This window comes from Convolutriloba macropyga, chromosome 6, assembly GCF_964194025.1.
Source record: "Convolutriloba macropyga chromosome 6, txConMacr16.3, whole genome shotgun sequence".
Lineage (NCBI taxonomy): Eukaryota > Metazoa > Xenacoelomorpha > Acoela > Convolutidae > Convolutriloba > Convolutriloba macropyga.
The window spans coordinates 9283734-9310935 of record NC_134473.1 but is presented as its reverse complement, the minus strand read 5'-3'; the positions used below and the strand labels follow the sequence as shown (position 1 = coordinate 9310935).

General features: G+C 36.6%; 1 protein-coding gene across 2 annotated transcripts in view; it reads right to left on the bottom strand.

Moving 5' to 3' along the window:
* Nucleotides 1-27202, bottom strand: part of LOC142341467 (tetratricopeptide repeat protein 7B-like) — a 571721-nt gene that overhangs the window by 63254 nt on the left and 481265 nt on the right. For both annotated transcript variants that reach the window (XM_075392426.1, XM_075392427.1), the window contains 10 exons: nucleotides 25202-25368; nucleotides 20715-20898; nucleotides 15964-16197; nucleotides 14335-14464; nucleotides 14175-14253; nucleotides 13746-13999; nucleotides 13402-13480; nucleotides 7559-7696; nucleotides 7091-7275; nucleotides 6768-6962 (listed from right to left, as the gene is read on the bottom strand). In XM_075392426.1, the coding sequence (XP_075248541.1) occupies nucleotides 6768-6962; nucleotides 7091-7275; nucleotides 7559-7696; nucleotides 13402-13480; nucleotides 13746-13999; nucleotides 14175-14253; nucleotides 14335-14464; nucleotides 15964-16197; nucleotides 20715-20898; nucleotides 25202-25368 (1645 nt within the window). The remainder of the gene's footprint in view (nucleotides 1-6767; nucleotides 6963-7090; nucleotides 7276-7558; nucleotides 7697-13401; nucleotides 13481-13745; nucleotides 14000-14174; nucleotides 14254-14334; nucleotides 14465-15963; nucleotides 16198-20714; nucleotides 20899-25201; nucleotides 25369-27202) is intronic.

Below are 27202 nucleotides of genomic sequence, written 5' to 3'. Positions count from 1 at the left end.
CTTCAACAGCCCGCCAGCGTGCTCCTGCACATGGACACCCTAGTAGCCCTAAGCAATCACCACTGAAGTTCCACTAACGGAACCAGCCTCCAATACATCAGCACCACTGACCTCCAACAGCCCTGCAGCGTGTCGTGTTTCGGCTGACCCAGTAGACCTCTGCAATCACACCTAGCGTTCCGCCCACGGAAACAGCTTCCAGTACGTCAGCAGTACTGACCTCGAACAGCCCTGCAAACCGGACTCAGTAGCCCTCAGCAATCAACTCTACTATTCCACCAAGCAAACCAATCAAGCACGTCAACAGTACTGAACCGTAACAAACGCCCACCGTGCTCAAGACAACTGAAAACCACAGCACTAATATCTAGTCTTTGCGCACACAATTGATCTCTGACTTAAAACCACTTGACTTTAAAAGGTCAAATAACTTTACCTCTAAAAGGTCAAACCACTTGACCTCTTAAAGGTCAAGCCACGTGACCTCCTAAAAAGCAACCTCTTAGCCTCTGAGAGCTCAAACTATGAGGGTCAAACCACTTGACATCTAAAGGTCAAACAATTCGACCTGTAAAAAGTCCAACTTGACCCTCAAAAGCTCAAACTGACCTAAAAAAAACACTTCCAGGCCTCCAAAAGGTCTAATCACTGGGACATCTAACCTGTCAAACAATTTCAAATCTAAAATTCGGATCAAATTAACATCTGAATGATCAACTGACCAAATGATCAACTGAACAAATGATCAACTGAACAAATGATCAACTGAAAACTATAAAAGAGATGAAACAAGAAGTAGAATATTAAAAGCAGTCAGGCCTGGAACTAGAAGTTCTTTCACTCACATAGAAGAGTTAAAGAAAATATTATTAAAGCTATATGAATTAGAAGACCTTCTTACGGAACCAGAAAGCGTTGACGCTGAAAACTGTTGCACAAGTTGAAGAAACTTTCCTTTAAAAATAATTTGACGCGTCCAAACAGCTCATACCGCAGAAACCGCAGAAACCAAAAATCTGTTCCCGCGACCCGAGTTTTCGGGGGCTGTCAGGAACCAACGAGACACCCGACAGCAACAGCAAGTCAACAGCAACAGCAAGATTTTGCAGATCAGCAATCAACATTTAACGTAATTACCAATCAAGGACCAGTGCACTCAATGACCACTGCAAGCACTCTGGGACATTTGTCAGAGAAATTGCCCGCAATTATCCACAGCTCCAGACAGTCATGTGCCAATTTTCAAAGGTGCAGTTCCTACGATAATAGACACTTGTAGCTGATAAACTAACGCCCTTTCAGGCCGCTACTAATAGCAGTAGTTTAAACCTGGCAAACGCTAGTTTCCCATCTTCAATCTCAACCTCATATGGAGCAGTTTACCAGAGCAACCAACACTCTACCGAAAACACATCAACAAATATCGCCATCAAAACATTCATTGATCAGCAAAACCTACCAGGTTTACGAATCCAGAAAAATGATGGACACCTGATCAAGAAGCAAGAATGCAGCAGCAAGTCCGCATCAACTACTCAACACCTAAGATATAAATCTGTCATACATGCCAATCTTGGGTCGCTTAGACATAGAAAAAGTTCACAGTGACAAAACGCTTTTCCGTTTGAACCACGTTCCCACTATTCGCAACTGAACTTTCAAAAAGCACTCTATATCAGAACTTTTGTCACATTCAGTTTCCGCATCGCGTCGCCAACAAGATAGAAATACCCCTAGGCGTTCTTGCAACACAGTTCAATCAGAGAAAAAAATCTTCAAGGCCCAACATGAAGCCCATCTGGTTTGCGCAATCTGCTCGGTTGGACAATCACTGGTCCCATCAAACGCAAAATTTCTTTTCCGGGAGAAACAAAAATTTAGGTCACATAGCTATTAAGTTTTGACAACGCATTGGTTACTAGCCTCACCATTGATGCCGAAAAACATCCGTGATTTTGTCACAAGTTTCAGGAAGATTGAAAATGCAGGAACAGAAAATACAGATACATCAGCAGACAACAGAGCCATTAACATTTTAGAGGACTCAATTGGTCACATTGGTAACAGATACGGAGCCGGTTTGAGCTGAAAGCAAGAGAATCAACTACCCAGATGCCAAAGCCCAACTTGAAAGCCTTCAGCGACGAGTAAAGAGACTTTGAACTAAAGCAACTATACGATAAAACTCTGAAAATTGACTTGGAGAACAGTAACGTAATATCAATTGTTTCCTCAAACCCACGTCCTGACAAACATTTTGTTCTTACCTCACCAGTCAATAATACTAACAGACCACCAAAAGCCTCAGGCTCGTAGCAAATGCAGCATCTCTCAAAAAACATTGATTAAAACCTCTCTGGACCGTATCTGATAACTTGATCGGAATTCTTCTTCGTTTCGGCCAGGAAAGTGTGGCTACAATGGCTGCCGTAGAAGCACTGTTAATGCAGATAAGCATCTTTCAAAATGATCAGTCGTGCCAACGCTTTCTCTGGCCATCGGAAAACTCAATTCAGCAATTCCAGTACACTCAATTTATCTTTGGAGCCAGGTGCTCTTCATCTTCATACCGCCATATTTGTCCTTCAACAGACAGCGAAAGGCTTTGCCGACAAAACAATCTACAATCGAGAAAACCAATCGACAAAACATCTGATTTTAACACCTTCTATAAGTATGATTTTGTTCACTCGTTTACTGATGAAAACCTTGCTCAAAGAGGATTAGATATCACTCGGGATGGGATGTTTCAATGATTACACTAAAAATCATCTTGCAAGACACCTGGAAAAAGGCCTATCATGGGATAATGTATTGACAGATGGAAAACAAACATTGATATAATATCGGACTAAGCAATATTTTTAAATCCCATTAACACCAAGCCACCTTCTCTCTACCAGACATCCAATTCACCATATTCAGCTGTAGTAATTCAGCCAGTGATCCAAATTAACTTACCGCACAGTTATACATGTTAGAGCTCAACATGACAAAAACAATTCAACTGGATTTGTGCTAGCTCGGGCCAACGACGCGCCCTTGAAAATAAATGAGTTATCTCCAGCTGAAAATACAAACCGCTGTACTGGGTTGCAGAACAAAGCAACCCAGCTTTTCCTTAAACACCTGACAATTGCTGCAACCAAAACTTACTTCTGGAGTGAAAATGAAGCTATTCAAGCCATTCTTAAAATGCGCAGAAAAATTCAAAACCTTTATTGCCCACCTCGTTAAAAAAGTGAACAATGGGAATCACATCAGCGGAAAATAAATACTGCTGATCATGTGTCTCATCAATTGAATCAATCAACTTATGGGTGAAAACTCAAATTTTTTAACGTCATTTGTCTTTTGTTTCGACAAGAATTTTAAGTCGAAGCAGAAATCCAAGTTGCAACTCAGAGACATAAATGAAGCCCAAAATTAACTGTTGAGAAATCCCAACTAAAAAGTTTCAACAAAACAATTAACGACATTCAACTCCAGAAAAGCTCGAAAAGAAAAGATCGCCTTCTTTGCTTATTCCCATTTCTGGAAAATCAACTCCCTGGCGCCAGCGGCAGGACCAAACGCAGCTCGTTACCGTTCAGCACAAAGCACGCAGTTGTTGACTGCAAAGAGTATAGTGTCCAATTATACGTGAAGAAATGACATGAAATCTTTATGCATATCAGGGTTGCATAAAACCGCAACTACATAGAACAACAATGGCTTATATTTGGACTACAAGGCTTCTCAAGGAGTCCAACCTTCAAGTGTCTTGACTGTGGCCACTTCAGAGCTCAAGGACTAAAGCCGTCAACCGCTGACTTAACAGACATTCGTTTCCAGGAAATAGAGTCACCGGTCACTTTCAACAATGTTTAGCGTCACTGACCTAGGACCGTTTCCAGTCAAGCACCGAGATACAGAAGGGAAGACCTAGATCTGCATATTCACCAGTTCAGTCACAAGAGCAATTCATTTAGAATTTGCCGAGGATCTCAGCACGGATAAGTGTCTGACAGCAATACCACGGCGTTTAACCGCCCGACGCGGCTAACCGCCCTTATTCTTGTCGCACAACGGAACCAACATCCTGGACCACAACTACATCAAGAATCAGTTACTGCACTGTTCTGTTGAATGGAGGCTCAACCCTCTTTCTGCTCCTAATTTTGTGGGGCATGGCAGAGGCTCGTTCAGTGCGTAAAACGAACTCTTCCTCTAAACTCGCGTCCACTCATCCACGTGCGAAGCAACATCGAAAACGACAATCCACTGAAACCAACTTACTTCCTGCTCGGCAGACCCCTCTGCAACGTTTCAGGAGTCGTATTCAAGGAGTCATTGACAATGAAGTCTTCGGCGTGGACGCAAGTAAAGCAGAGACTCAGACAAATTTGGAAGCCACTGCTGACCGCGATTGTCCCTTCACTGAACAGAAAACCGAAGTGGACATCTCTTGAAGCAGCACTGGAAATGAAGGACGTTGTATGGCTTCGCGAGAACTTCACCAAAAGAGACACCTGGCTGCTTGGACGAGTCACGCGAATTTTCACCAAGCCCCGATATTGCTAGGTCATGAGAAGATTGCTTTAGACAATTTCATTTGGCCCGTGGTTAAGCTGACGTATGCTTACAAGCAGGTTAGGGCTAGGTTCTCAGGCCCGAGAGGATATTAATGCTGATGATTATACGTGAAGAAATGACATGAAATCTTTATGCATATCAGGGTTGCATAAAACCGCAACTACATAGAACAACAATGGCTTATATTTGGACTACAAGGCTTCTCAAGGAGTCCAACCTTCAAGTGTCTTGACTGTGGCCACTTCAGAGCTCAAGGACTAAAGCCGTCAACCGCTGACTTAACAGACATTCGTTTCCAGGAAATAGAGTCACCGGTCACTTTCAACAATGTTTAGCGTCACTGACCTAGGACCGTTTCCAGTCAAGCACCGAGATACAGAAGGGAAGACCTAGATCTGCATATTCACCAGTTCAGTCACAAGAGCAATTCATTTAGAATTTGCCGAGGATCTCAGCACGGATAAGTGTCTGACAGCAATACCACGGCGTTTAACCGCCCGACGCGGCTAACCGCCCTTATTCTTGTCGCACAACGGAACCAACATCCTGGACCACAACTACATCAAGAATCAGTTACTGCACTGTTCTGTTGAATGGAGGCTCAACCCTCTTTCTGCTCCTAATTTTGTGGGGCATGGCAGAGGCTCGTTCAGTGCGTAAAACGAACTCTTCCTCTAAACTCGCGTCCACTCATCCACGTGCGAAGCAACATCGAAAACGACAATCCACTGAAACCAACTTACTTCCTGCTCGGCAGACCCCTCTGCAACGTTTCAGGAGTCGTATTCAAGGAGTCACTGACAATGAAGTCTTCGGCGTGGACGCAAGTAAAGCAGAGACTCAGACAAATTTGGAAGCCACTGCTGACCGCGATTGTCCCTTCACTGAACAGAAAACCGAAGTGGACATCTCTTGAAGCAGCACTGGAAATGAAGGACGTTGTATGGCTTCGCGAGAACTTCACCAAAAGAGACACCTGGCTGCTTGGACGAGTCACGCGAATTTTCACCAAGCCCCGATATTGCTAGGTCATGAGAAGATTGCTTTAGACAATTTCATTTGGCCCGTGGTTAAGCTGACGTATGCTTACAAGCAGGTTAGGGCTAGGTTCTCAGGCCCGAGAGGATATTAATGCTGATGATTAACTTCATACGTTTATTATTTGATTTCTGTTGCAATTAAGGGGCATGTAAAGTCATGAAAAGATCATTGCAACGAAAAAATGAATGTATATTTATTTTAAAACCAAATAAAAATTACTATGTTAATGAAACCTCAAAGTAAACATAAAAGAATGAAGATAGATAACAGTCCAGCCTTCCCACAGCGGAAAGTTGAGCAAGCGTTATCATCCATATTCCATATTTCATTCACTTAGTGTGTATATCCTGTAAAAAAATTGTTCAGCGCTTTTTTGCCTATTTTTTTAGTCTGTCTCCATTCTTCGATTTATATTTGATTCAGTATGTTTGTATATCCTGTGGAAAAATGACAGCACTTTTTCTGGCTTTTTCTTTCTCATAGATGCTCATTCACCGGTTTACAGTTGATACATTTGATTTGGTCTGCTGTGAAAAAAAATTCGAGCTTGTTTCCACTTTTTTCCAAATAGATTTGCATTCTCCGGTTTATATTTATTGTTCTTGGTTTGCTTGCCCTGTAAAAAAAGCTTTCCCTCGTTTTTTCTAAAAAGTTCAAATTCTCAGGTTTATAGTTGCATTTGGTTTTTCCATGCTAAGAAAAAAGTCTTTTTTCTTTTAGCTTTGCATTCTCCGCTTTTTATTTAAAACTTTTGGTCTGTCTATCCTGCGAAAAAAAACTATTGAATTACGTTGTCACGAAGTCAACATAGTCTTTGAAATTTCTTTCTACTAATATAACCAAGCTTTATTTAACAAAGTTTATTGTCGACTTAGTGTACTCCATTAGAGGACGCAAATTCGTTGGAGTACCATTAGAGGTGTGCACCCTTCGGTTAGAAAAAATTAATAATCTTGTATAAAGGTGCTCTAAGCTGGTTTAAATTCTGAATGAGAGCAATTCACACTTAAAAATAAAAAATCAAGCGTGAAAAGGTAATTCGAGAAGTTAAGAGTCCATGGTCAAGTCAGAGCCATAATTAGAAGATCGACAGTTAAATAATTTATAGATACTTTGTATGAGAGCAATTAAATAAATACCACGCAACTCACTTGGCAAAATACTTTCTAGCAGCTTCCCACGCCATATGCTTGTCACTTATTGTAACAGTGGAGCTTTCAGCCTTCATTCCATAGGCCACCGCCAACATCAGATATATTTTGGCCTGCTCATAACACGAGACTTCATCATTTCCTTCGCTTATTGCTAGAGCTTTCTCCAAGCTACCAATTGCCACTAAAGGTTCCCTGTAAAAAATACTTCACGTTAACACTTTTAACTTTCGGAAGCATCTTGAATTTTTAAATACCTTGAAATTTTAGTAGGATTAATCTTGAATAATTAAGATCTTGGGGAAGGCGAAATAAATTAATACCTGGTATTCTGTAGTGCCACTCTAGCTATTAAACTATGGTAGATATAGTTGCTAGAGTCCAATTTGGCACATTCCTGCAGCACTATTATTCCTCGAGAGTATTTGTGTGCGCTGATTAAGGACAGGCCAAACTTGAACCACATCTCGATATCTTCGAATGCCACCGACATCCCTCTTTCCACTGCCTGTAATCAGGTCCAATTTAATTAAGTCCAAAATTTCCATCTCACGTTTTAGTTACATCCGATTTGATGTTAATTAAAACTGACAGCAATTAATACGGAATTGAACTTAACTGAACTCAAATCTCTCAACTCCAATTTGATAGATCACACAAAAATCCAACAGCCGTGCACAGAAAACTCATTCCAAAATATGTCTAGGCTTCAAACGTCCTTTTAAACGAATTAAGCACAAAGCCATAAAGCATGCACTGAATGAGGACAAAAGACGGGTGAGTTACTGTACCTGTGCGAGTAGGTTGTACTGCTGTCCATTTATGAGCACAATAGTGAGCAGATCCAACACAAATTTCTCCTCATTAAGCTTTTTGTTCCTCAACACGGCGTGCTCAGTTCCCATGTCAAGCACCAATTCCTTCGATATCTACATGCGTAAAAAATATTATCTACACTCGTAATAAAATTTTTCTACCCATAACAGAACCTATTTTTATGATGGAACCTAAATTTGGTGCTGCGAATATTGACCGACAAATAATTTAAACAAGGAAACATAGCTGGCAGATTGCCAGAAAATAGCCGCAATAGATTCGTAGATCGGCAGTCTAAAAAAAAACAGTAAAAAAAACACACCAAAAAATTTGTCTTTTCATTAAAGGCTCATCTGTAATATTTTGGTTAAAAATCTGTAGTTATTGCTGCCTCTATTAGCTGATCTCAAATAACCTTCATTTAGAGTGACACACGCCCATTTGACCTTATCTCTTTGAATTAAAGTAAATAAAAGTCAATTTCAAAGTGAGGAAGTCATTTTTGAGAGTGAGGTAAGTCAAGTGTGACCAAAAATTTAATCACGCGAATGAACAAAAAACTGGCTCCACTAAGAGCGAAAAATGACGTCACGCATGCAATTCAGTTGAAATTGCATGAGCGAATGAACAAAAAGTGGCTGTGACGTCATATGGTCGTAACAAAAATCATGACGACGAAATAAAAAAACATAGCAGAACAAAGAACAAGTCCTGACGTACAATTCAAAGAATTTTCATTGACTAAACAGAAAAACTAGACCTAGAATGGACTATGAGTGAATTGAGAAAACCATTTTGAAAAAAATCAGATCAAAAATTACGAAAAAAAAAAACTAATGTCAAAATGCCGCATGTGAACAAAAAAACCACTAGCGAGAACTGAAAATTTAATGCAAACAAAAAATTAGGCCTAGAATGAGCTGTGAATGGATTGGGAAGACCATTTAGAAAAAAATCCGATCCAAAAAATCGAAAAAACAGTAAAAATCAGAGTGAAATTGCCGCATGTGAACAAAAAACCACTACCGATAAACCGAATTTTTGTTCGAACACCATTTTCACACTCTACTTTGAAATTAGAGCGAAAAAAATTCACGCCGCAAAACCACTCGCTTTTTCGCTCCATTTCCTGTTTCGGCGTGACCAAAATCACTACTCCAATTTGACTTCAAAAATCATGAAAATGTGTGAACAGATCTTAAAAAAAAACATAGCCGGAATTCCGGAAACGACTCGAAGTGAAAATCCAGTTAAACGCCATCCAACTACTCATCAAACAAAACGTGCTTCCACTTATTTATGATTACCTTGAAACAAAACCATGAAACAAAAAGGTAAAAACAATGAAATCAAATCTGTTAAAATATGATAAAAAATCTGATCAAATTTTGTTATAAGTTGAGATCCCGAAAAAACTATCTCTACCAAAATAACTTCATCAGAACAACTAGTACTTACAAAAACAACATGTGAATTTTTAAAAAATACTAGGCTAAATTATGAAAAAAAGCTCAACTTTCACTGAAAAACTGGAAAAAGTTAAATTTCTTTAATATTTCAAAAGCATATAAATCCAAAAAAGAAATTCCCTTCAACCAATAGGGTATCCAGATGATCGCAAAACAATAGGCAAGACATAATAGGCTAAGAAAATTAGCTAAAAACAGAAAACGAAAAACAGCAAAAAATTAAGAAAAATAGTTTCAATTTTCGCCATTTTTTGCCATATTTCTAACAAAAAGATTCTTACCCACAAAACTATAACCAATTGTTATCATAAATTTGCTCAAGTAGAAGTGGTTTTTTCAATACCCATTTGAGCCAGTAAAACAAAATAAATTAGCCCGAAAATCAGCAAAATACATTAAAAACCTCCGAATTATAATAAAATTCATATGAATTTCCAGAAACCTTTAAACCACTACCGAAACCAGAATAAAAATAAAACAAAATCAAAACCAAACTTCTTAACCAAAATAAATGAAAAAAAAACTGCTTTAAAATGCCGCACGTGAACAAAAAAAATTCGCTCGCTTAGAGAAAATTTTTTCACATCAATTTTTCGCTCTCTCAAAAACAGCGGTATGAACAAAAACCACTCTTTTCGCTCCACTCTTCACTTTTGTTCAGAGCCAAAATCATTCCAAATTTTTTGACGCCTTTGATTTCCCGCTTGAAAAATCACTCCAATAAAATTGATTAAAAAAAAACATAGCAGGACAAGTCCTGACGTACAATTCTAAGAATTATCATTGACTAAACAGAAAACTAGACCAAGAACGGACTATGAATGTATTGGGAAAACCATTTAGAACAAAATTCGATCCAAAAAATCGAAAAAACAGTAAAAATCAGAGTGAAATTGCCGCATGTGAACAAAAAACCACTACCGATAAACCGAATTTTTGTTCGAACACCATTTTCACACTCTACTTTGAAATTAGAGCGAAAAAAATTCACGCCGCAAAACCACTCGCTTTTTCGCTCCATTTCCTGTTTCGGCGTGACCAAAATCACTACTCCAATTTGACTTCAAAAATCATGAAAATGTGTGAACAGATCTTAAAAAAAAACATAGCCGGAATTCCGGAAACGACTCGAAGTGAAAATCCAGTTAAACGCCATCCAACTACTCATCAAACAAAACGTGCTTCCACTTATTTATGATTACCTTGAAACAAAACCATGAAACAAAAAGGTAAAAACAATGAAATCAAATCTGTTAAAATATGATAAAAAATCTGATCAAATTTTGTTATAAGTTGAGATCCCGAAAAAACTATCTCTACCAAAATAACTTCATCAGAACAACTAGTACTTACAAAAACAACATGTGAATTTTTAAAAAATACTTTAGGCTAAATTATGAAAAAAAGCTCACAACTTTCACTGAAAAACTGGAAAAAGTTAAATTTCCTTAATATTTCAAAAGCATATGAATCCAAAAAAGAAATTCCCTTCAACCAATAGGGTATCCAGATGATCGCAAAACAATAGGCAAGTCATAATAGGCTAAGAAAATTAGCTAAAAACAGAAAACGAGAAACAGCAAAAAATTAAGAAAAATAGTTTCAATTTTCGCCATTTTTTGCCATATTTCTAACAAAAAGATTCTTACCCACAAAACTATAACCAATTGTTATCATAAATTTGCTCAAGTAGAAGTGGTTTCTTCAATACCCATTTGAGCCAGTAAAACAAAATAAATTAGCCCGAAAATCAGCAAAATACATTAAAAACCTCCGAATTATAATAAAATTCATATGAATTTCCAGAAACCTTTAAACCACTACCGAAACCAGAATAAAATTAAAACAAAACCATAACCAAACCTCGTAACCGAAATAAATAAAAAAAAACTGCTTTAAAATGCCGCACGTGAACAAAAAAACTTCGCTCGCTTAGAGAAAATTTTTTCACATCAATTTTTCGCTCTCTCAAAAACAGCGGTACGAACAAAAACCACTCTTTTCGCTCCACTCTTCACTTTTGTTCAGAGCCAAAATCATTCCAAATTTTTTGACGCCTTTGATTTCCCGCTTGAAAAATCACTCCAATAAAATTGATTAAAAAAAAACATAGCAGGACAAGTCCTGACGTACAATTCTAAGAATTATCATTGACTAAACAGAAAACTAGACCAAGAACGGACTATGAATGTATTGGGAAAACCATTTAGAAAAAAATTCGATCCAAAAAATCGAAAAAACAGTAAAAATCAGAGTGAAATTGCCGCATGTGAACAAAAAACCACTACCGATAAACCGAATTTTTGTTCGAACACCATTTTCACACTCTACTTTGAAATTAGAGCGAAAAAAATTCACGCCGCAAAACCACTCGCTTTTTCGCTCCATTTCCTGTTTCGGCGTGACCAAAATCACTACTCCAATTTGACTTCAAAAATCATGAAAATGTGTGAACAGATCTTAAAAAAAAACATAGCCGGAATTCCGGAAACGACTCGAAGTGAAAATCCAGTTAAACGCCATCCAACTACTCATCAAACAAAACGTGCTTCCACTTATTTATGATTACCTTGAAACAAAACCATGAAACAAAAAAGTAAAAACAATGAAATCAAATCCGTTAAAATATGATAAAAAATCTGATCAAATTTTGTTATAAGTTGAGATCCCGAAAAAACTATCTCTACCAAAATAACTTCATCAGAACAACTAGTACTTACAAAAAAAACATGAATTTTTAAAAAATACTTTAGGCTAAATTATGAAAAAAAGCTCACAACTTTCACTGAAAAACTGGAAAAAGTTAAATTTCTTTAATATTTCAAAAGCATATGAATCCAAAAAAGAAATTCCCTTCAACCAATAGGGTATCCAGATGATCGCAAAACAATAGGCAAGTCATAATAGTTTAAGAAAATTAGCTAAAAACAGAAAACGAAAAACAGCAAAAAATTAAGAAAAATAGTTTCAATTTTCGCCATTTTTTGCCATATTTCTAACAAAAAGATTCATACCCACAAAACTATAACCAATTGTTATCATAAATTTGCTCAAGTAGAAGTGGTTTCTTCAATACCCATTTGAGCCAGTAAAACAAAATAAATTAGCCCGAAAATCAGCAAAATACATTAAAAACCTCCGAATTATAATAAAATTCATATGAATTTCCAGAAACCTTTAAACCACTACCGAAACCAGAATAAAATTACAACAAAATCATAACCAAACCTCTTAACCAAAAATAAATGAAAAAAAAACTGCTTTAAAATGCCGCACGTGAACAAAAAAAATTCGCTCGCTTAGAGAAAATTTTTTCACATCAATTTTTCGCTCTCTCAAAAACAGCGGTATGAACAAAAACCACTCTTTTCGCTCCACTCTTCACTTTTGTTCAGAGCCAAAATCATTCCAAATTTTTTGACGCCTTTGATTTCCCGCTTGAAAAATCACTCCAATAAAATTGATTAAAAAAACATAGCAGGACAAGTCCTGACGTACAATTCTAAGAATTATCATTGACTAAACAGAAAACTAGACCAAGAACGGACTATGAATGTATTGGGAAAACCATTTAGAAAAAAATTCGATCCAAAAAATCGAAAAAACTGTAAAATCAAAGTGAAATTGCCGCATGTGAACAAAAAAACACTAGCGAGAAAGCGAATTTTTGTTCAAACACCGTTTTCTCAATCTACTTTAAATTTAGAGCGAAAAAATTTCACGCCGCAAAACCACTCGCTTTTTCGCTCCACTTCCTGTTTCGGCGTGACCAAAATCAATACTCCAATTTGACTTCAAAAATCATGAAAATGTGTAAACAGATCTTATAAAAAAAAGACAGCGCCCCAATACAATTCAAATTCTTTGAATTGTAAAAAGGACTTCTCCAATACTCCTCTTCGAGTCGTAAAAAAAAGACAGCGCCCCCATACAATTCAAATTCTTTGAATTGTAAAAAAAACCAAGAGAAGGCCAAGAATAGCCCCAGCTATCGCTGTGCGGCTATTAAAAAAGAAATTTAGCCGACTAGTTAATTCTGATCGGTCTAAAAGTCTGATTGGTCAAAATAACATTAGTTCGTCCAGCCATTAGAATTGGTGCGCAGTCGGGTAGGTTTAAATTCTCATTTCGGCCAATTCGCCAATCGTCTCAAGTTTTACACCTCTCATAATGAGGACCTTGATTTTTATCCCCCCATTAGCCACGCATCATTCAACAATTTCTCCTATGAGATTGAGGTTCTCAGCTAAATTACAGGACAGTTCAGCTGAATATTTTAGAATATTGTCTGTCATGGATGTTTGTTTCCGTCTTTGGAATAAACTCAAATTTTCAGTTTCTCTACGTACCAGTGCTTCAGTGATGAGCAGCAACAGCAGGATCTCTTCAGTTCTGCTTTGTGGCACGTATGTCTCAGCAGCATCCATACTGCAATAGCACATACCAAGACTAATAACCCAGTCGAATAAAAACGGACATCTCGAATTAATAAAAATAGGAAAAACATACAGCAGTCTAATCTATATAGCTAGGGTTTTCAGGGTTATATCGCACTAGATGATGAAGTCAGATGACGTTTTCAGCTTATGCGCACGTTTTTAAATTTTCCTTATAATACCTTTATAGACTTTTTTTAACCACCCTAGGATATAATGCACCCCACGATTGTTAGGAACTTGATTCGGATTCTCACTTGGGATAGGTAGATGTTCGGGTCCTCATTTTGGTCAGGTTGTTCGTACTCTGAGACATTGCAGTCTGTTGAGAGCCGAGAGATCTACCCAACGCAGGTCCCGACAGATTTTTTGCTCCCGAAGCCGCAAGACCACCGCCCTCATCTGTAGCCATCCGAGACAACCCCCCAGCCACTCGAGGGTCCGACAAGGTATGATAGGTGCTCTCGCTCACAAATCTCATCAAAATTTCCGCCAGTTGTCTTGCTAGAAGCTGAAACATCCTGAAGTTATAAGCGAGAAGTTGTAACTAAGAATTACTCTGAAGTAAGTTGTCATTCATTTCTTCAGATTCATTCACTTAGATTCATTTCTTCATGCCAGTTCAGTTGAAATAAGAAGGCTGCACTTCAAACTAATTCTCTACAAAAAAAAATAGCAACGCTTACCGCTCGAAGCTCCGAAGCGTGGCGCATTTCTGATTTCTGCAGATCCTCTCGCAACTTGTTCACACTCTCGTCGATGCTCCTGAAAATATTTGCGGTGAACAAAATGCTTTTTAAGACTACAGCCAAAGAGGTTGAATAAAAGGATTTAAACTCAAATTACCCCTCCATGAAGAGCATTGAGGGTACTCTATGCACAGCATACTCAAGGAAGTTGGTGACATTGGGGGCAGTTGTGTTACCCATCTGCAGAGACACTGGACTAGTAGCCCCAGATCCACCACTGCCTCCACCTATGTAATTCAATTTTATTAGGAACTAGTTTTGAAAAGAGGAAAGACCACGCTACGTTACACTCCTTCAGAACTAAGATTACAAATGGATGCCGTAGTTAATTTTGACGCAGAAGTCCGTTACGTCAGCTTTAGTACAACCTAGAATGCAACATTACTTCGCCCATTTTTTAAATGACCAATATGAGAAGTTAATGCGAAATTATTATCTGCTTTAAACTCAAGATATCTACAGCTGTGATCAAACTAAAAACTGTCGATATCATTAGATTTCTTCATATTTTTGATAATTTTGCGAGATAACTGGACACACTAAGCAAACTAATCTCTTCGAAACACCATTAGACAGAACTATTTCTGCCAAACATTCTAGCTTGGACGCAAAAACTGAGCTGGCAGATTGCCAGAAAATAGCCGCAATAGATTCATAGATCTGCAGTCTCAAAAAAACAGTAAAAAAGACAGAGCAAAAAATTCGTCTTTTCATTGAAGGCTGATATGTTGTATTTTGATCAAAAATCTGTATAAGTTTTTGCTGCCTCTATTAGCTCCTCTCAAATAACCTTCGTTTAGAGTGACACACACCCATTTGACCCTATCTCTTTGAACTAAAGTAAATAAAAGTCAATTTCAAATTGAGGAAGTCATTTTTGAGAGTGAGGTAAGTCAAGTGTTACCAAAAATTTAATCACGCGCATGAACAAAAAGACTCGCTCCACTAAGAGCGAAAAATGACGTCACGCACGCACTTCAATTGAAATTGCATGAACGAATGAACAAAAAGCAGATTTGAAGTGGTTGTGACGTTATATGGTCGTAACAAAAATCGCGACGACGAAATAAAAAAAACATAGCAGAACAAGTCCTGACGTACGATTCAAAGAAATTTCATTGACTAAACAAAAAACGACCTAGAACGGACTACGAGTGACATGTGAAAACCATTTCTCAAAAAATCAGATAAAAAAACAAAAAAGAAAAAAATGTCAAAATGCCGCTAGCGGGAAAAAAACGACTAGCGAGAAATGTAAATTTGATTCTAATAAAAAACTAGACCCAAAATTAACTATGAATGGATTGGGAAAACCATTTAGAAAAAAATCTGATCCAAAAAATCGAAAAATAGTAAAAATCAAAGTGAAATAGCCGCATGTGAACAAAAAATCACTAGCGAGAAAGCGAATTATTGTTCAAACAGCGTTTTCTCACTAATTGAAAATTAGAGTAATAACATTTTACGCCGCAAAACCACTCGCTTTTTCGCTCCACTTCCTGTTTCGGCGTGACCAAAATCATCTTTTCAATTAAACACAAAAAACTATGAAAATGTGTGAACAGATCTTAAAAATACAATACAATGCCCCAATACAATTCGAATTCTTTGAATTATAAGTAAGAACTAGAGAACGCCAATAATAGCCTCAGCAATCGCTTTGCAACTAGTAAAGTCTTTCAATATTTTGACTTACAGCTAGAGAAAATGCTTGAGTTTAACATACCTGCAAATTGGTTCGTGCTAGAGAAAGCAGGAGCCCCACCGACTGGCGAGGTTGCAGATGACATCCCAGTGACACTTCCAGGCATCCCGGGTCCTCCAATACTGTCCAGACATTTGAGGAAGCTGAGACAAACCTTGGATGACAGCTCAAAATATCTCCTAGGACTGGACTCACTACGTGGTGCCTTCAATCTAGCTGAGTCTTCGTTAGCAACAAAGAACTCCAGTTGAAGACCTGAAATTGTTTAAAATTGAGATAATTGAAATGAAGTAACTATTTAGATTCGAGATATTGTGAACTGCATCTTTATTCGCGAATGAAGGCCGGCAACTTGCTCAATCATATCAATTTACAATTTTAGCAAAGAACAAGATGATCAACAGGGCCAAATCGTTGTTGCAAATTATGCGTGAGAGCACCACAAACTAGGTTGCCTTTGAACTGACCACCATAATTGTAACCCATAAATTTTTCATAGAAACCCTTAATGAGAAAATGTAGGCACTGACAACACAAATGAGAGAGAGAGTGACTCTGTGTGGGTGATGGGATATTAGGCGAAAATTCGATTAGGCGGACACATTTTTTATAGCCATTCGGCAAAAATTTTGAACTGAAGTTTTGTAGACATTAGGCGAATACCAATTAAAATACTTATAAGCGGTAATTCAAAATCCACGTGACGCTAGAAAGTACTCAAATGTTCCTAGCAATTGTCCGTACAAGAAAATGAGTACATAAATCACATTTAAAATAAAATGTTTCATTTTATCAAATTATCTTAGCCTCTCGGTAACATTCCGGCAAAAGTATTCGGCGAAACAATACGGAGGAAAGAGTCAAAAACATTATGCAACAATTTGTTTCTTCATTTTAAATAGTTTTAGAGTTATGGGACGTAAAAAAATCTACCATAACTGCTGAACGGGCATGAAATGAAGCGCTACCAATGAATAATATTAAATGTGCCCGGTTTTGTAAGCAACTATAATGTTGAGACAATTGTTAGGGACACTTGAGTACTTTACCGCATCAAATGGATTTTCAATTACTGCTTATAAAAAGTTTTAATTGGTATTCGCCTAGAGTCCACAAAATTGTAGTTCAAAATTTTTGCCTAATGGCTACAAAAAATGTGTTCGCCTAATCGAGTTTTCGCCTAATATCCTACGCCCCCTCTGTGCGTATACAGCACGCACTGCGTTGAGCAAAATACAGCAAATTGGAGCGTCAGTTCCTGTTTCAGCTTAAGATAAATTTTGTTTTAACAGTTATCGTGACTTATGTTTTTGACTGTCGCACTTCTCTTTAAAGAGCGAATCGTCCAATTATTCTTGGTTGCTATTAGTTGGTTTAGTTGAAGTATTTCGATAACAATCGAGACGTCAATATATTTTTGAGAAAGTCGAGTCTATTGTTAATCCAAATAGAGTAGAACGAATTTCTAGTGCAAGCATTGCAATAAAACCAGTTAAACATAGCCCAGAAGGCAAAAGCAGAAATTCGCGGCTATTAAAAACCATAGCTGGCAAATTGCCAGAAAAAGGCCGCAATAGCTTCATAGATCTGTAGTCTCAAAACGAAGGCAAAAAAGACAGACCAAAAAAAAAACTTATTCTTTTCATTAAGGGCTGAGATGTTAAATTTTGATTAAGAATCTGCATAACTTATTGCTGTTTCTATTAGCTGCTCTTAAAAACCTTCAATTAGAGTGACAAGCACTCTTTTGACCTTATATCTTCGAATTAAAGCAAAGTAAAGTCATTTTAGAGTGAGGAAGTCATTTTTAAGAGTGAGGTAAGTCACGTGTGACCAAAAATTTAATCACGCGAATGAACGAAAAAACTAGCTCCACAAAGAGTAAAAAAGGGCGTCACAACCGTAATTCAGTTGATATTACATAAACGAATGAACAGAAAATAGACTTGAAGTGGCTGTGACGTCATATGGTCGTAACAAAAATCTTGAAGTAAATCAAAAAACCAAGAGAAAGCCAATAATAGCCTCAGCTATCGCTTCACGGCTATTAACCAAAAGTACCGCAAAAATAGTTACACTAAGCTTACAACCATTCAGTTAATATAGCCCGCAGATGGCCGGAATAGCCGCAAAAGAATAGACCTGAGTGCCATATAAGAGATAGAAACATACAGATCCAAATTGAAAAAAAAAAATCGACGCCGCTCAAAAAACTAGGTAAAAAATATTCGGCGACAAATAAAGTTTGAAAATGCATTCCGCAGAAGCCTCTTATTAGGGACCTTTACTGCACAAATGAGTTCCTGTGACCTTAAACAAATTCAAACTAAACTTAAGTTTTAAAGTGCAAAAAACATTTTATTGAGTGAGGTAAGTCACGTATGATCAAAATCTAATCACGCAATTAACCTAAAAACTTTTGCAAAAGCGAGTGAGAAATGACGACACGCGCGCAAATTCCGTTAGTGAGAGGAAGAAGTCATTCAGAAAATTAAACTTTTCCAGCTTTGCTGCGTGAACAAATGTAAAACGAAAAAAGAGCGTCAGGCGACGAAACAAAAAACATAGCCGTAAGAATTCCGGAAACGACTCGAAGCGAAAATCCATTTGAACACCATCCAACTACTCATCAAACAAAACGTGCCTTCGCTAATTTATGATTATCTTGAAACAAAGTCGTGAAACAAAAAAGTAAAAACAAATCTGTAAAATATGATATAAAATCTGATCAAATTTTGTTATAAATTGAGATCCCGAAAAAACTATCTCTGCCAAAATAACTTCATCAAAACAACTAGTACTTACAAAAACCACTTATGTGAATTTTGAAAAAAAAATACTTTAGGCTAAAATTATGAAAAAAAAAGCTCTTAAAAACAACTTTCACTGAAAAACTGAAAAAGTTACTAAATTTTTTTAATATTTCAAAAACACATAAATCCAAAGCAAAATTCCCTTCAGCCAATAGGGTATCCAGATGCTCGCAAAACAATAGGCAAGTCATAATAGGCAAAGAAGCTTAGCTAAAGAGAAAAAAACGAAAAACTGCAAAAAAATTAAGAAAAATAGTTCCAATTTTCGCCATTTTTTTGTCATATTTCTCAACAAAAAAATGATTCTTAACCACAAAACTGTAACCAATTGTTGTCATAAAATTTCTCAAGTAGAAGGGGTTTCCTCAATGCCCATTTGAAGCCAGTAAAACAAAATAATCGTCAAAAAACGCAAGAATTAGCCCGAAACCAGCAAAATACATTAAAAACCTCCAACTTATCATAAATTCATATTAATTTCCAGAAACCTTCAAACCACTACCGAAACCAGCCTAAAATTAAAACAAAATCATAACCAAACCTCAACCAAAATAAATGAAAAAAAAAACTGCTTTAAAATGCCCCACGTGAACAAAAAAATTTCGCTCGCTTAGAAAAAAGAGAAAAAGGTTCTATTCAAATCCCACTTAAAGCATTAATACAAAAAAACAGGCAAAAAATCATTAAATTTCGTCTAAAAATCAGCAAAACTGATCAAAACCCTCCAAATTAGCATTAAAGTCAGAATTAACAGAATTTCTCGCTCTCTCAAAAACAGCGGTATGAACAAAACCACTCTCGTTTCGCTCCGCTCTTAACTTTTGTTCAGCCCCAAAACCACTCCAAATGTTTTCAAACGTTTCATTTCCCGCTTCAAAAATCACTCCAATAAAATTGATTAAAAAAAAGGACTTCTCCAACACTCCTCTCCGAGTCGTAAAAACCAAGAGCACCGCAATATAGCTTCGCTCAGCTTACAGCTTCGCAGCTATAATAAAAACTTCTCATAATTATCTTCGAAGCTAACAATTAAAAGTTTTTCAGTTTATTGGTTGAATGTATACAGCTTTAGTAGATGGGACGTGAAAATTAGCCGACGGAACATTAGAAGAATTAACTGCCGAGAGAATTGATGTAAGCAAACACAAGTGGGACGCGCAATTATCTGACTCGCTTTCATTAAATTAACGAATTTGACCATGCCTCGCGGGCCCTGGCCATGCCTCATTGGCCTATGGGACTTGATTTTAATCTATCACAACCTAACAAAAAACCACGGCCAAACATGTTATTCACGCAATAAAATTTGTGCTTTCTCAAATCTGATTGGTTAATGAGCCTTTTTGGTTAAAGTCCGTTCAGCTAATATACACGGCACCTATAGCCGCATTAGGGGTTTAAAATGTTAATAAATCTAATTCTTTTACACTACAGTATATTAAATTGCAAGAAATAGAAACCAATTTCAGCACATTTTGTATAATTTTATTTGCACTAGTAACTACCGCCCACTGAGTACAGATGCTTTAAAGGATGAGAGCAACTTGAAAAATACGTCCTCTTCGCGTTTTGGGCAGTTAAAATGAGTCACTCATCGCAGACATTACTTAGGGTAAGAACAAACAACTAGTCACGGACAATATTTCGGCACGCTAGGATGTGGATGGAATTGCGCCATGGCACCATTTCGAAATTAAACTCGCACACTGCAACGACAGAGGCAACGAAACAAAAAAAAACAAAAGAGGCTTTACGAAAGGGATTAAGAATTCTCTCAAGTCACTTGTGCACTTAATTTGCAATTCAGCGCGCCCTCTATTCAATTTACAGCAATAAATCCGTTCTAACTTTTTAGGAGCATTTTCAAATAACTTGATTTTAAGGCGTCTGAATTGAACAGTGGGGACAATTATCCACATATTAGGCATATGGACATCATAATGCACAAGAAGCACTAACCCTTGATAGCGTAAGCCTCTGCTATCATTCTAAGCATCCTCGTGTTGCTTTCCTTATTGAAGGTGACCGCTTGCACTTCAATTTCTTTCTCATTGAAGAACTCGTCGATTTTTTCCATCTCTCCAAATATGTAGAGAAGCTTCATCATGAGTATTTTTGCTTCCAGTACAATCGTTTTCTGATACTAGAATCACACCGATCGCTCTATGTAATTTTCAATATAAAATCAAAAACATACCCGGCAGATTGCCGGAAAATAGCCGCCGTTGATTCCAATAAGCATGATTGAGATTGAAAGAATAGACGATATTGAAAAAAAAGATTTTTGTACAAAAACATTTTTTAAGTCCGATTTATTTTGATGGCATTTCGTAGTTGAACATACTTCTGTCTCTCAGTGAGAGGCTACAGGGTCTAGTATCAATACCAATAAGCACTATAGATAGTAACTAAAACTTATGAGAACAAAGTTCAAGTACCGGGCATCTAAAAATGGGCTTTATGGGTTTATCCAGTTTCTATTTCTGACTTCAATTTTTTATACTGACTCTGTTCATTTTGAATTGCTTTGCTGAGCAACTGATGTTCAAATTCACTTTAAGCAGAATGAGAGAAGAGAGAAACTAGCCTAGAGAAGTCCAAAAGATTTCACGCAAAATGTCGAAAACGCGGCAAAATGTTAAAGCGGAAAAAGTTCGACGAAGTAAAAAAAATAGGAGCACTATAATAGCCGGCTGAGAAGATGAGGGCGGCCATTAACAAAATTTGAAATCAGTTCTATAAAAAAAACAAAAATCGACTACCGTCAGATAAAGTGATATCAAATGACAGGCAAGGAGTTGCCTTATGCCTTCGGTTGTAGCCAGCTTCAGCAAAAAATCAAAAAAAATCGATTAAAACAAAGTAAAAATCAAAGTCTAACTTAAAATCCATTTCCTTTCGGCGAGACCAAAATCATCGATTAAATTTGACTTCAGAATCGTGGAAATGTGTGAACAGATCTTGAAAAACATAGCCGGAAGTCTCCGGAATTCACTCGAAGTAGAAATTAACTAAAGCCCTAACCAACTACTAACTGAACTAGCAAAACTATTTTCTTCATTATATCACTCAATTTGAACAAAAACAAAGAGGATACAAATTGGAAAGGAAAAGAACACTGAAAACATATTCGTGGTAATTTTTCAAGAGTAGTTACGATTCCAATAACAATTTTTGATACCAGATTGTCTAATATGCTAAATTTCTGTTCAGTCAAACTCTATATCTTAGAAAACATACCCGACAGACTGCTGAAAAAGAGCCACAATTGTTTACCATAAACAAAACCCGATTAACATTATGTACACAAATATTTTTCTATGTGAACTATGTTGATGAAATTCCGTAGAATAATATACTCCTGTACAATAACTAAAATTTATAATTTCAAGTAATAAAGTAATAAAAAAATTTTAAAAATAACTTTAAAACAAATTTTAAAGTTTCTGCTGATTGCTTGAGCGGCCACACGACGCTCAAAAGCACTTTTAAAAAACTGCCAATTTTATTTTTAATTTTAGAAGTCTGCTATCAAACCTATAATTCTTTTCACTGTAACATATACGCTGTAAACAAACACAACCCTAATTAAAAAACTGAAAATGAAAAAAAAACTCTGAAAGGCAGAAAAACAGAAAAAAAGGCCCAAAAAAACATAATCGACTAACGTCGGGCAAATTGCTCTAAAACGACCGGCGAGCAGTTGGCTTCGTCACTAACTAGCCACGGTTTATTGCGGCTAGCTTTAGCTTGATTCGACTTTGCAACTTTTAGTTTTCTAGCATCGTTAGTAAATAAATCAAATTGAAAAAATCTGATATGTTAAAAATTTGCAAAAAAATTGCAATTTAAAAGAAAAGCTTCCAGATTTCGCAGTGCAAATGTTTAACACTACTTTTCGTCTCTGGAGTTATGTCAAGTAACCCATCTCCGAGGCTTGAAAAGCTTCGTTGGCCAGTAATGATCGTTAAAATCAGAAAACGACAAACATTTTAAAAATTTGAAAAAAATTGCAAATTTTAACAAAACCTTGATAAAATTCAAGATATTAAAATCTTCAAAACCATTTCATTGTCTCAAGAGACTATCCAGTATCCCCATTTCAAGCTTTACATAGTTTCAATGGCTCAGAGATCCATAAACTTGGAGCATAATAATTTTCCGAAAAAAAAAAAATTTAAAATTTTTCAGTTTTCAGTAAATTATTATCAAACCCTAATGGATGTTTTCTGACCCTTGGGGCTCAGAAAACCTGAATAATGACTATAATTCTGGGCCAACAGTGGGGGGGGGCAACGGTGTAAGGGTGTCAACAATTAAAAACCGCCCTTCACACCATAAGTTTAAGTCTCCAAAACATTTTCTGTTACTCGCATACTTTGAGACTAGTGAGCTGAAAGGCTACAAGAGCACTTAATGCCCGCTGTGCACTACCTGTTTATCCCGTTTTTGAGGGCGAGAAGGCAAATGGGTCTGACAAAAAAATTCAGTCACGCGAAAAATCGCACAAAAAAGACCGACAGGACTGATATAATTACTACGAACTTCGTTTGCGAGCAATTTTAAACAATAATGGAAAAAAACTGTTCAAATTACGACTGTTTTCTTTAGACTGATACACGCTTTAAATGATAATAACAAGTTAAAAGGGCATGAAAAGCCACAAACTACTTTTCAACCAAAAAATGTTCCCTGGACATTTATAACTTGTATGAAAGCTAGTTAAAAAACTAGTACAAAAAATCGCAATTAAAGCCTCCAAAACGGCGAAAACACAAAAATAGCTCAAAATTGCATATAAATCTATAATTTAAGATTGAGATTGTCAAAAAAAAACTTGTTAATTAAGTTTAAAATAACCACTTTATCCAAAAAAAACAAAACTTAATAAAAAATACTTCATCAAAAAAACCGCACGTAGTCAAACAATTTCGCTGGCTTAGCAAAAACTTCTTTACGCCAATTTTTCTTGCTTTCTCTCGAAAACGCAGCATGAACTGAAAATCACTCTCTTCTCTCTGATCATCGATTCGTTCAGCCGTCTGACCTAAACACTTAGTTTTCCTTTGCGGCAATGATTTTTATATCTTGTTTCAAATACACTCCAAAAAATTATCGATAAAAAAGACACTCCACCAATGCTCCTCTTTGATTCATAAAAAAAGACAGCGCCCCCAATCCAATTCAAATTCTTTGAAGTGTAAAAAGCAGAGCGCCGAAATAACAGCCGTTGAGAAACTGACGCGGCTATAATAAGAAGACAATTAGTTTCAGAGCCTCAAGTAAAATAGAAACATCTTACTAAAAACAAACACAAAAATCAGCCCGAAATCAAAACTTGGAAACTAAATGCGTCAAACTCACCAAAACAACAAAAGCAGAAAACGCCATAAGCGTAAAGAAATTAAAATATACCCAGCAGATTGACGGAAAATAGCCGCCGTTGATTCCCATAACCATGATTGAGATTGAAAGGAGAAAAAGATAATGAAAACACTGAGTTTTTGTACACAAACAATTTTAAAGTGCAAACTATTTTGATGTCATTTCGGAGCTGAACATACTCCTGTTTCGTAGTGAGACGACAGGGACTATTATCAATACGAATGAGCAACTGCTGTCTGAAAACACTTTAAACAGATTGAGAGAAGAGTGAAACCAGTCAAGAGAAGTCAAAAAGATTCCTCTCAACAGTTGAACGCTGTGAAATAAGGCAAAGCGGAAAAATTTTAGTACGACGAAGTAAAAAAAATAGGAGCGCTATAATAGCCAACTGAGAAGCTGAGGCGGCTGTTGAAGACAACTAAAAACTAAAAGGCAAATAAAAAAAAACAAAAACTGTCGATATTATTAGATTTCTTCTCACATTTTTGGTAATTTTGTGAGATAACTGTTCACACTACTCAAACTAATCTCTTCGAAACACCATAAGACAGAACTATTTCTGTCAAACATTCTAACTTGGTCACAAAAACTAATAAAAATGAGTCAAGATCACCTTAGAAGTTAAAAACGTAAAAATTTATAACAAAACACCCAAAGCGGAAAAATTTTAGTACGACGAAGTAAAAAAAAATAGGAGCGCTATAATAGCCAACTGAGAAGCTGAGGCGGCTGTTGAAGACAACTAAAAACTAAAAGGCAAATAAAAAAAAACAAAAACTGTCGATATTATTAGATTTCTTCTCACATTTTTGGTAATTTTGTGAGATAACTGTTCACACTACTCAAACTAATCTCTTCGAAACACCATAAGACAGAACTATTTCTGTCAAACATTCTAACTTGGTCACAAAAACTAATAAAAATGAGTCAAGATCACCTTAGAAGTTAAAAACGTAAAAATTTATAACAAAACACCCACTAACTCCTAAATGGTCAAAATTCCCAGTCTATAATGCAGCCTAGTGCAAAAAATTATAAGACAAATCTAGCATAATATGTACGTTTTTGGGCTCATTTTTGGTCTTGTGAGTGTTGATGATAGTCTCGAGGTTCTTCCTGACTGTCTTCAGCTCCTCAACCTGAGAGGCCAAGTGAGAAGTGGCACTGCCATGCACGTACAGGTAGTCCTCAATTGTCACCTCTGCACGTACGAGCATGTCAAAGTGATCTAAACAAACGAGCACATTGAACAACACGCACTCGTCACAGTTCATATGCACGCCTCAAATTGAGGGAAAATGATTGAGATGAAACTAGCAAAAAATTACGTCAGCCTTATTAATACCTTTTTATGAAAAACCTAAATATTAAAACATTTTGGAAAATGGGCTAAAAACAGGAAAGTCAAGAAATTAAGATAAAAAATAAGATCGGACGTACTGATTGATAATATTGAATAAATTGAGTAAGTATGAAATCGAATGAACAAAGACTTCATAGTCTTAATTCACCAAATATAAATAAAAACAGATAATTTGCATTTCCCTACACTAAACTATTTTTGCGTTTGAACGTTTCGTACATGCGCCTTGATTTCGAATTGGTCGGGAACTTCTTAAATGTAGACAGCTTAGAACTCTGACAGCACTGAAAAAAATCAAATCAATCGAAACCAAACGTCAACGACAAGATTCAAAGATACTTTCCATATATGAATCTTGTCAACGTTTGGTTTTGATTGATTTGGTTTTTCGGGCAAACGCTTCTTTCGGGTAAAACAATTTCACTAAGCTGACCTAACAATTGGAAATAAAGGCAAGACTACCCACAAGGGCAAGATAACCCACAAAGTTTCGACCAAATAACGAAAAGATAATTGAAGAGATGTCGAAGGAGGACCAGGACTCTACGGATATCAATTGGCGAAAATGTCAGAAATTGCGTAAAATAATGCTGGTCAAGACTGCATATATAACAATTAACAAAGGTTTCTAGAAAGTAATATATGATAATTAACTACTGGTCAAGCAGGATCAGTGCGACATGGAGAGCAATCAAGGTTTTGACAAAGAACAGTTGAGTATTGTTCGCTTCAAGGCCAAGACAATGAGCCCATACATAAAAAGTCACACAAATTGTAGATCAAACAAAGAAACGAGCATGGAATACTGATCGAATGAGGTCCATACTTACAAGTATAACAAATGACACATACTTTTTAAAAGGTAACATAGGGTAATTGAATGCTGATAAAGTTACAATCAATTTCACAAAAAGAAAGAACAAAATTGAGTACTGGTCAAACTAAGGAGAGGATTACTTGGATAATAGTCGAAACCAGATTTAACCGAATAAAATGACAATTGAATACTGTTCAAATCAGGGCCACACCTACATGAATTATAATCGACACAGAAAACTGACAAAGACAGACAAGTGAGTACTGGTCGAACGAGGGCCAGAATTACATCGAATAATAAAGACAAAGACAAGTAGAGAATTCAGACATCAAAATTGACCGTTCATCAACATGGTCAGCACTATATAGCTAACAGTCAACATATGTTTCGACAATAAGCTAAAAAAACAATCAATGGATTGAATATTGATCCAACGAAGGCAAGGATTACATTGTTAGCAACCGAATCAATTTGCCGAAGTAAGAAATCGCAACCGACTACTTATAGGGCAGAGACTACATAGATAAACGCCGACAAATGCTTAATACAAAAAAAAGAGACAGCAAATAAATTCTGGTCGAACGAAAGCCAGGAGGACATGGATAACTGACAGAAAACGTCTTCCAAAGAAAAACAATTTTCCGGTACCAGTCTAACGAAGTTCAAGATTACATGGATAACAGTCGCAACGCAGTTTTGGCAACATGAAAAAATGTAATTGACTATTGGTCAAACGAAGGCCAAGACTACACAGATAACAATCAAAATAAAGATCTTTAGGGAATAAGTTGAAAATGACTTCCGGTAAGGCAAGGTCAGTGCCATATGAGTATCAGAAAAATTTAAAAAAAAAAAGAAAAAGTTCACTCTTGACCGGAAGAA